General features: G+C 45.0%; 1 protein-coding gene across 2 annotated transcripts in view; it reads left to right on the forward strand.

Moving 5' to 3' along the window:
• Window positions 1-9,300, forward strand: part of OLFM1 (olfactomedin 1) — a 52,587-nt gene extending 43,287 nt beyond the window's left edge. For both annotated transcript variants that reach the window (XM_083722352.1, XM_083722351.1), the window contains exons 5-6: window positions 6,226-6,332; window positions 7,957-9,300. In XM_083722352.1, coding sequence (XP_083578478.1) covers window positions 6,226-6,332; window positions 7,957-8,631 — 782 coding nt within the window. In that variant the 3' untranslated portion in view covers window positions 8,632-9,300. The remainder of the gene's footprint in view (window positions 1-6,225; window positions 6,333-7,956) is intronic.
• The last annotated feature ends 2,376 nt before the right edge of the window (window positions 9,301-11,676 follow it).

Below are 11,676 nucleotides of genomic sequence, written 5' to 3' on the forward strand. Positions count from 1 at the left end.
GGTTCAGTCTCTGACATGTGTAGCTGGAGCTGGGGAAATACCCTTTTCTGAAAGCCTGGAGAGCCAGTGTCCATTTGGCCCCTTAATTCTGAACAATGAGGACTAGAAATGTAATATTTAGGGGAGGGTCTATTACACAGTGGCAGAGCACATATTTTGCATGCAGAAATCTCCATGGTCAGTCCCAGGAGGGGCTGGAAATGCCCCCCCTGGTCTAAAACTCTGGGAAGCTGTTGCCAGTCAGAGCAGATAGTACTAAGCTAGGTGGAGCAGCACCTGTTTTCAGTGCCAGTTTTAACCATGGAAAAGAGAGGGAGGGAGGAAAAAAATAAATAATGAGAGAAAGCGTAGGCAAAGGTGCTCATGAGGTGGTGCAGAGTGCATTTCCTTGAGTCTCATAGGATCTCCACAGATCAGGAATCAGGTTTCCAAACTGGGTGTTGTTGTTTGGCAGTGGCGTAGCGTGGGTTGTCAGCACCCGGGGCAAGGCAAGTAATTTGCGCCCCCTAACCCATGGATTTGCGCCCCCTAACCCTAACCCCCAGATGTTGCGCCCGGTGCGGCCGGCCCCCCCTGCACCCCCCACGCTACGCCACTGTTGTTTGGTTAGACTCCAAAGTATCAGGCAGCATGTTTCAGCTGCTCCTTGGGGCTTTGGATCAAGTGATTCTTGGAGAGCCCACCCCCATGGCGAGCCACATTGGAAGTGATAGGGAGTACAGTACTTCGATATGTGTTTAGGGTGTGTGTGTGCATTTGCTGTACAGAGGGAGAAGTGAAAAATCCCGCTGAACACACAAATCCTTGCAAGCACCAAAATATGTTCTTTGGCAAGCACTCTGAACATGCTCAGAGATACTCTCCTTTTTATCCATTTTGCAAAAATGGAGGAGGAAGGGGGGAAATAAGTCCCAGCTACTGCATGATTATGGTTCCAGCCCCAAAATGTCCTATAAGCTGGTCTGTGAACTTGGAGACAGCGATGCTCTTGCCTTGTTCTACGTCACACATTCCTGGAATGCATTGCTCATTGGCTACCATTGGGTCAAAGTTCAAAGGAGAACCTTGAAAGGAAACAAATGATTCAGGTAGCAAGGATATTGTTCATTAACTGCACACGTCAGCACATTCACACAGTAGGGAGATTTCAGAAGCACTGGAGTGATGCCCACAACTCTGTGCCAGGAGATAGGCTTGACATTCAGAAGGCCCCAGGTCCAATCCCCAACAGATCTCCAGGTACAGCTTGGAAAGCCCTCCTATCTGAAATTCTGGTGAGCTGCTACTTGTCAGCATCCACTGAACTGAACCAGGGGTCGCCAACCTTTCTGGAGTGTGATTTTTCGGGGGGTGGGGGAGTGCTACCACTCACCAAATGGCTGCCATGGAGGCAACAGCTGGGAATCACAAGCAGGGAGAGTTGCTGCTTCTGTGGTCAGGTTCTGCTCATTGGCTTCCTATTGTAGCATCCAGTTGACTGCTGTGGGAACAGGACACTAGACTTTAGAGGCCCCCTTTGACTTGATGTAGCACCCAGGCTCTCTTTAGGCTTATTACGAACACAGAACTATGAAGTCTTGGTCACCCCTGACAATCACCCCTGCTGATGCTTTTACTCCTGGGTCCACAACAGGTAGACCTCAGGCCCTATCTGTTTTCCTGGAGGGTGACTTCTGCTCTGCTGCCCTTCAGTTTCCAACAAAATAGGTGGCAACCTGGATGAGACTGCTTGAAAGGATGAGGTGGAGCCTTTTCCTTGTTTCCCATTACTCCTGTCTCAAAGTGATCCTCAGGCCAAATGAATCAGTTGTAGCCAATGATACTCCTACTTAGAGAAGACCCACCGAACTGATGGATGTTGCAAATTTAGGTATATTAATTACATCACCTCTTTTCTGACTAGAACTTAAGTTGGATGCCAGCATAATTGTCCAGTATTATTTATTGATTATATGCTGCTTACATGCCAAATTGGCTCCCAAGCGGTTTACAACTCTAAAACCAATCTGTAATTAAAATAGACAATAACAATTCCATTGGGGCACTAAGACATCCTTCATTAAAATAGACAATAAAACAAGCAATTGAGAAGCAAAACAGTTTTTAAAAATCAAAAGAGGTAAAACTATAAAATCAGAAGTTTGGTTCAAGGGAAGTGTTCTCAGGAATCAACAGGGCTCATATTTGAAATCACTGCACTGAAGACCCCTAGTCTGCCCACTTTCTGATTCACCAACTCTGTAACTGGGGCCAAATTGTTATCTTCTACTGTATTTCACACACACACATTCATCAGAACTTCAAAACCTGGGTGCTGAGTACCTTGACAGACTGAGATCATTTTGAAAAAGGATTAGATGCATTCTCTGAACCCACTTTTTTGGGGGGGGGCAGGTAAATTTTCAATGTGGGACAGAAAAATGTGTAAAATTGTACATTCATTCAGAATGAGAGCCAAAGCATTGCTCTCATTCCACATGGGCTTTATGACACCTGGTGGTGTAGCAGTACAGCCTCAACCTGCTCAGAATGCAATCCCCAATAAAGTGAGATGTTAGATCTTAGCAAATGGCACCAATTGAGGCAAGTAAGGGAAGGTGTCAATACAGGTAATGTGGAGGTAGGAAACAGTCACAGGAAGTGTGAGCAAAGTTTTGGAGAGTGGTTGTTTCCCCCAGCCACCTCTTTCCACACTGAAAATGATTGCACATTATCATTTGGTGAAGCCAGTAAATGGATTCTTGGTTCATATATGTGTGAATGCTAGTAAATGAAGTTTATATAAGAACATAAGGACAGGCCTGCTGGATCAGGCCAATGGCCCAACTAGTCCAACATCCCATTCTCACAGTGGCCAACCAAATGTTCCAATGGGAAACTCAATCATGACCTGAGCAAAAGAGCCTCCTCACTCCCTAGGGTTTCCAACTGGTTTTTAGAAACATTGCTCTCTCCAGCTGTGCAGGCAGAGCACAGCCATCATGGCTCCATGAATTTGCCCAGTCCTCTTTCAAAGCCATTCAAATCAATGACCATCACTCCTTCCTGCAGGAGTGAGTTCAATAGTCTTAACTATTTGCTGTATGAAGGAGCACATCCTTTTATCTGCCTCGAGTCTCTATCCACTTTCTCCATGCTATGCATCATTTTAGAAGTTCCTATCATGTCACTTATCATGTTACTTGCCTCTTCTCTAAACTATAAAGTCCAAAATGCTGCAGCCTTTCCTCCTAAGGGAGTCACTCTATCCCCTTGATCATTTTGGTGGTCCTTTTCTGAACTTTTTCCAACGTCCTGTCTGAGATGAGGGGACAAAAACTGAACACAGTACTCCAAATGTGGCCACACCATAGAACTGTATAACAGCATTATGCTTCAATTCAGCAGTTTTATTTTCAATTCCATTCCTAATTATGTTCCAAGGTGTACTTTGTGCCTCCTGTTTTGAGTGTGAGGTGCACATAAAATTATGGAACTGGTTAGGGGTTTGTGTCTTATTTCTGTGTTCCCAGTAACAGCTAGGGTCACAGACAAGAATGTAGGAAGGAAGGCCCATGGAAGGCTGTCTTGAACCAGATTCTTTCTGGAGAGGGTCAGGACCGTGCACAGGGACAACGGTGCAGGGTGGAGTACATGTGGAACACACATGTCAAGACCATGGACGTTGCAACTGACAGCAGGAAAGCCCTGTTTCAGGCATGGCCAAACTTGGTCCTCCAGCTGTTTGGGGACTACAACTCCCATCATCCCTAGCTAACAAGACCAGTGGTCAGGGATGATGGGAATTGTAGTCCCAAAACAGCTGGAGGGCCAGGTTTGGCCATGCCTGCCCTATTTGAACATACTTGGAACTGATCCTGGGACCTTTTGCATGTGAAACATGTAAAAAAAAAAAAAAAGCCCATCTCCTGAACTGGCTTAAACTGAGTCCATCAGCGTCCATCGGAGAATTGATCCATCTAAATCCATGAGAGAGGAAAAGGGGTCTTTGGACATCTCCCAACACCCTTAACAAACTATAGTGCCCAGAATTCTTTAGAGGAAGTCATGATTGTTTGAAGTGGCATCATAGTGCTGACGTGAACATGGCATAGGCAGTCCTAACAGCATTGAAAACATCAAGCAAGGAACTCTCAGTTAATACAGTGGCATGCCAGTGATCAAAAATGCCAGCTTAGATGACTGAGAAGCACTATAATTTTTGGCTCAATAGCAGCTGCCAAATACCAGTCATCCAACAAATCAGTGGTTTTGTAAGCAAGAGTGAAAACATGAAAGAGTTATCTCTGCTCCATCATCAAAAGTCCTGATTCTGGTCAATTTCCTTTCTTTGCTCCTTTGAACCATTAGCATCCCAGCTGTTTTCAGAACAATTTCCTTTCTTAGGAGTGCCAGAAGGCAGTTTTCTTAATAAGGCTGCTGTTTGTTAAGAGAAGGAGGCCACTGGATGTGGCTGACAATTCTCAATTTAATTACCATTAATTAGAGAAGGAGGAGGGAGTCATAAGCACTGTAACCGCTCTAATGCACCGTGATGATGATGTCAGCTGCTGTTTGGAATGTGCTGTTCAGATCTCCACTGCTGCCCAGTGTTTAGCACTTTCACAGCTGACTCGAGGTTACATTTTGCTACCCAGAAAGAATCCTAGAATTGGAGTATTGGAACCCCAGGGGTCTAGTCCAATCCCCTGCAATGCAGGAGTCACAGCCAAAGAATCCCCAACAGATGGTTATCCGACCTGTGTGGATGATCATTGGATGATCCAAGAAGGGAACCCCTGCTGTGTCTCACAAAACCAATCTTTTTGTTTTTGTTTTCACCTGAGCAGTTTATGAGTGTTCTGTGGCATCACAAACACCCTGGATGCTGATTGAATCATAGGATGGTTGAGTTGGAAGGTTCCCAAAGGGCCATCTAGTTCAACTCACTGCAATGCAAGGGGCTACATGCCTATCTGGGTGCAAGGTGCACTGGAATCCTAACATCCTGTGTCTCCTTCACTCACTTTGGTAAGGTCATCTCCAGGTAACAACTGGGAAAGTCCTGAAACCCTGGAGAGCTGCTGCCAGTCAGTGCTAACAATGCTTATCTAGATGAACCTGTGGTTTGGCTCAGTTAAAGGCAATGCCCTGTGTTTCCTCTTGAAAGAGGAGTGCTTTCTTTGTAAACTCAGTTTTTGAAAAGAGGGAATTTCCTTGCAGATGGATAGAACAGAAGAAGCTAAGAAGAGCCCAACTGGATGAGGCCAATGGCCCATCTAGCCCAGCACCCTGTTGTCCCAGTGGCCAAGCAGAAGTGTCAATGTGAAATCCATAAGCAGGACCTGAGCACAACAGCAACACTCTCCCCACTTGTGATTTCCGAGCAACTGGCATTCAGAGCTAGACTCCTCTTGGGCATGGAGGTTCTGCTCTTCTGTACTGTTCCCGTTGTCTTAGGAAAGCAAACAATATCCTGCAGGATGCATCTCACCCGGGACACAGTCTGTTTGTACTACTGCCTTCTGGCAGGAGATACAGAAACATCAAGTCAAGGACAAATAGACTGAAAAATAGTTTCTATCCAAGAGCTGTGGCCTTCTTAAATGCAGTAACTCGATAGTGTGACCTGGGAGTTTGATGGGTGTGGGTGTGGGTGTGGCTGGAATGTGGTTTGTTTGGTTGTTGTTGTTGTTGTGTTGCTTTTGTTGTTTTTAAGGGATGGCATCCAATTTCGTTGCACTTGTGCAATGTTGCACTTGTGTAATGACAATAAAGAATCTATCTATCTATCTATCTATCTATCTCTCACAGTTGACCTCCACATGGAGAGCATTGCTGGGGCCCCATCTAGTCCAATCTCCTATTCTCACAGTGGCCAACAGATGGTTATTATGGGAAGCCCCAAGCAAGACTGAGCACAATAACAACTTTCCCCTCCTGCAATTCCCAGCAAATGTTACTAAGAGTATGACCACCAGGGTTAGAAAAGGGTCTACTCAAGACACAGTGAAGTGTATACCTGTATAAGAATTCTGCACATGGTCTGCTAATGTTTACAGGGGCTTTCCTGTTCACATTCAGTGATAGTCCTCCAGCCAAGGACCTGACTGGGTGGCTTATGAAATGGAAAGCCATCCCTCCACCCCACCCCAAAAAAATTCCCAAGATAATGGCTGATTTAGACAGGGCACCATTAAAATTCATATAGTTTGCTCACTCCCATTGTGTTCAACCTTTCTGCAGCCTGTGGGAAACTGACAGCAATAAGTGACCCAATCACAGTCAAGACATCTGGATCCAGGTTTGGCTCATGGATGACAGACCCACTAGCTCCAGAGGGTGAGAGCAAGGTAAGATGATGAACCTCACTGCACCTGTAACATGATCCTGAGCTTCTTCCTTTGATCCCATACTAAACCATGGACTGCCACCAAGGGATATGTGGCAGTTCCCATTCACAGAATTATGCTTTCATGGAAACCCCCCCCCACACACACACACATAACTTTTCATTGTTTCTCAAAATGTGTCCATTATTTCGTAGCCAGGGTCAGGTTCCCTAAGGAACTGCCTTGTCCCATATATTCCTATGCTCCTTATATGGGATGCTGCAGAGAGTGTATCATGCCCTCTAGTATGTAATAGAAATGGGGCTTTTAAAAGTCATCGCTTGAATGCAGGGTATTTAATTACTATATTGCTTTACAGGACATGCAGTTAAATGTATGAACTGACTCCGTAGAAATATATTCCATCTGTAATGGTATTGTGGAGACCCCAATTTCCCAACTGAACCCACAAGCTGTTGATTAGCATTGAAACACAAGGTTGAATTAGTTCTCAGTTCATTCTTGGTGCTACTTACAACAGGCAGAAAATCAGAGTGTTGCATACAACTACTCAGAGTAGACCAATTTAAATTAGTATACCTAAGCGGGTCAAGACCAGCAACATAAGAAGAGTCTGCTAGATGAAGCTAAAGGCCCATCTAGTCCAGCATCCTGTTCTCACAGGATGGCCAACCAGATATCCATTATGGGAAACCAGTAAACAGGACCTGAGCCCAAGAGCTCTCTCCCCTTCCTGCAGTTTCCAACAACTAGCATTCAGAAGCATTCCTGCTTCTGACTGTGGGGACAGAGTACAGCCATCGTAGCTGGCAGTCATTAGTAGCCTTCTCTATGAATTTGGCTCCTCTTTTAAAGCCATCTAGATTGGTGGCCATTACTTCCTCCTGTGGAAGTCAGCTCCATAGTTTAACTATGCTCTGCATGAAGAAGCCCTTCATTTTATCTGTCTTGGATGTTGCAATATTCATCTTCTTGGAATGTCCATGAGTTCTAACCTTATGAGAGAGGGAGAGAGAGAAATCTCTCTCCACTTTCTCCATGCTGTGCATAATTTTATAAACGTCTATCAACTTACAGTTTCTCTAGACCAAAATGCTGCAACCTTCTTCTTTTTTTAATTGTTATTGTTGCTGCTGTTTGTCCTACACCCTAAGGTCCCAGGCATTAAAACACAATAAAAAACCATTTAAAACAACTGACAAACACAGTGGTACCTCAGGTTAAGTATTTAATTCGTTCCGGAGGTCCGTTCTTAACCTGAAACTGTTCTTAACCTGAAGCACCACTTTAGCTAATGGGGCCTCCTGCTGCCACCGCACCGCCATAGCACGATTTCTGTTCTCATCCTGAAGCAAAGTTCTTAACCTGAAGCACTATTTCTGGGTTAGCGGAGTCTGTATCCTGAAGCGCATGTAACCTGAAGCATATGTAACCCAAAGTACCACTGTTTATAAGGTGGCTCCTAAAAGCATGCACGTCAAGTGTCAGAAGCCTGGGCAAAGAGGGTGATGGATCTACTCTGAGTAGGACTAACTTTGGACACAACGTTGTATCTATACAGAATGTTTCTCAAACATCTTTTTTCCTTCTTCCTAATGCTGACATCTGTATGCATTTTCTGTAGGTCTGGTATATGGACAGCTATCACAACAATCGCTTTGTCCGGGAGTACAGATCCATGTCCGATTTTATTAACACAGACAACTTCACCTCCCACCGCCTCCCTCACCCATGGTCTGGGACTGGACAAGTGGTCTATAATGGCTCCATCTTTTTCAACAAATACCAAAGCCACATCATAATCAAATTTGACTTGAAAACGGAGACCATCCTTAAGACTCGTAGCCTGGACTATGCCGGCTATAACAATGTCTACCACTATGCCTGGGGTGGCCACTCGGACATTGACCTCATGGTGGATGAGAATGGCCTGTGGGCCGTCTATGCCACCAACCAGAATGCGGGGAACATTGTCATCAGCAAGTTGGACCCCAACACTTTGCAGAGCATCCAGACTTGGAACACCAGTTACCCCAAACGCAGCGCTGGAGAAGGGTTCATCATTTGTGGCACATTATACGTCACCAATGGTTACTCGGGGGGTACGAAAGTGACCTACGCCTATCAGACCAACACTTCCACTTACGAATACATCGATATCCCCTTCCTAAACAAATACTCCCACATTTCCATGTTGGACTACAACCCCAAGGACAGAGCTCTCTATGCATGGAACAACGGTCATCAAATCCTTTACAACGTCACCCTCTTCCACGTGGTCCGATCAGATGAATTGTAGTCCACTTTTTTCGTTGGGAAAGGAACTGAACCATTAAACAAAAAACAAACAAACCTGGAAGGGATACATACTATGGAAATATATTTTAAAAGAAAAAATAGATATAATGAAAAAGGAAAACAGCTGCCAAAATGTCAATGTGGGAGTCTCCGGTATTTAAACCTGCAAGAGATCTGCGCTCATACCTCTCCGAATTTTCAATCAAACATCTAACTCGTGTTATAGACCTTTGGGAGGGGGGGGGGAATGAAACCAACTTATTTGCAGCTGGAACTGCACTTGACAAATTAATTTTCTGTTCTTGGGTGTCTTATTTTTCAAGGGCAGATGGTCTGTCTGTTCTCTTTCCCTACTGTTCTGATAGCAAAGTTGTAGTTATAAAGTACAAAGTAAAAGGCGATGACTGTTGGGGGGAAAACTTTATCATGGGGATGTGGGGGGGAAGGGGGGACACCTGATTCTTCAATTGCTCTCTTATTTTTTGGTGCATTGCATGGACAGTTCCTTCCATCACAGTCAGCTATGATGAGGTGTTGAAGTTGACTCACATCAACGGGCTTCTCAATTTTAATTTTTTGATTTTACTTTTAGAAGGAATGTTGCAGGTAGATATTGTCTCCCATGGCGCCTACTCTCGAGTATTTCACTCTCTGCTTCTTCTTCTTCTTTTTTAAAAAAACAAACAAACGAACATCTCCCCCCTCTGTGTTTTATGTCACCTTTAGATTCATTGTCCTGGGACCCAAAGTAGCTAATGGATCTGTGTCTCTTTAAGTAGATATAAATACACAAATAAAAAAAAAATGAAAAAAAATATATAAAAAGGTATGTATTATGGACAAGTTGTTGTACCCAAATATTTGTTTGAACATGTATCCAGCCAATATCTTGTACAATGTTATGTCTGTTATTAACCAGAGGTGGTAAAAAAACAAAAACTTTGTATGTCCAAGTTTATGCAATGAATGTTGTAAATGCCAATGATGTCATTTGGATTAATAAATGAAGGTTTCATATCTTAAAAAGTGACTAACTGTGTGGAGTGTAAATTCATAGCACCATAGAACTGTAGAGTCAGGGTTGTATGGGGTGTATGGGGCGTTAGAAGAGGGGCGATACCTTTGATGGGGGACACAACTTGCTTCTAGGGTACTTCATACACCCTTGTTCCCCACTCTTACCTGTGTCTCCTAGAAGCTGTCTGCAAGTGACAGCAGCCACATCCCGGGAAATGGCTTTGACTGGCTGGCTAAAACAGCTGAAGGTGGGTCTCAAACCCTCAGTGAGTTAGGGATTTTGCCTGCATACGAAGACAGGCTCTGGTAGACTGAGCGAATGAGACCACTAGTGGGCCAATGGTCAAGAAGGCAGTTTCTGCAGCAGGGGCTTGTCAGTCTGAGAAGGTAGCCCTTCTTAGAGAAGGAAAACTCTGTTCCTAAACCTTTATTGCCTTGTGGGATATATTCGGGAAAAGAAAAGGCTTAAGGAGTAAACCTACACAAATCTGGAGTGGGTCCCTATGGCAGTTGGGTGGCACCTTGTACGTCTCCTTTGGGAAACTTCACCAGCCACGTTGGTGCCAAATGCATTGCTCTAGTTTCCTGTGGACTACATCAGCAAGGCCAAGAGGGGTGTTGTATTGTCTGGGCACCCCAGGACCTCCATACACACTGCGCTGCCAACCAAGCAGTTTGACTTCACCCCCAAAGGCACACTCCATTGTCTCTCAAGGCAGACAGATGCCAACAACCATTAGAGGGGATCCCAGAGGTCATCCAGTTCAACCCCCTGCCATGCAGGAAACACAACAAGCCTGGGGGAGGGTGGGGAGAGGCTATACAAACCTTATTAGCTTGCTTCAAGCAATTCACACTGTTGGTGTAATGTGAACCATGGGTTAAATTACACAGTGCTTGGGCTCGTGTCTTGAGGAGCACATCCCCCACATCTGGATGTGCTGAGATAAGGGTGCCAGGCGCACTGGGTTACCATAGCAACACCAGCCAGGTCAACTGTGTTCCTTTCTGAGCCATTCACCCTCCCATTGGTCCAGGCCATATGCCTATGTGTAGAGACGGGTATCATAGTCTCCAGGGCATTGCTTTCATTATGTCTAGTCCTGCTGCATGTTTGTGTCCTGCCCTTTTTTGCTGGCAAGGTCTGACTCTGAATCTGTGAGAGTCAGGGGAAGAGACTGTGGGTTTTCCATAGCAGTGTTAGCTAGCGTGGTGGTAGTGTTGATGGATCTCTCCGTACATATGTATCTTTACCTCAAGGTCATAAGAACTGCACATGGTAGATAGCAGTGTTTAGCTTTGTCTTGCATCTGGAGACAATAAACACTTGGTTACTTTGAACTGTGTGGGAGAGGAGTTTTCCTCTTAACTGGGGACTCTGGAAGAGGATGTTCTGCTGGGAGCAAGAAATCTCTGAAGACTCTGCTGGGGCTCCACATGCTCTGCAGATAACATCACACTGGTTGGGGTGTGGTGAATGACCAACTGACTTCCACAAGTCCCAACACACACAACCTAAGAGATAGCTGATGAACAGCACTGGCTTTGCAGAGCCTTCGTGCCTCACCTTCAATGCTGCCCCCAAACTGTGGGAGCTTTTCAAACAGCCAAAGCATACCATCCGTTGTTCCCTGTGGCCCCTCTGGTGTGCAAGTTAACTGAATTTGGTAGCTGCTGAGAGCATCCACAGCATATTACTTTTCAGAAAAGCAGAGGTTTGTTCCACTGGGAGAGCTGACAGATCTTTAATTACCAGCAGTCATTACTGCATTATCATAATGAGAGTACACACAGAATTCCCTTTCAGCCTGCCAGCTGTTCTCTTGACTTGGAAACATTTCAGCCCTCTGGCATCTGCTGCTTGACTTCAAATCATTCTTTCTAGGTGGCCTGAAAAACCACAGTCAGTTGTATGAAATTAAGTGCATGGCACTGGACGATCAGCAACGATTGTGGCAAGACTGTGTAACTGCCTGTCACCAGGCTCTCCAGTCGTGCCATGCACCTGACGTCAACCAAGGATCAAGAT

The sequence above is a fragment of the Podarcis gaigeae genome (assembly GCF_964106915.1).
Source record: "Podarcis gaigeae genome assembly, chromosome: Z".
NCBI classification, from domain to species: domain Eukaryota; kingdom Metazoa; phylum Chordata; class Lepidosauria; order Squamata; family Lacertidae; genus Podarcis; species Podarcis gaigeae.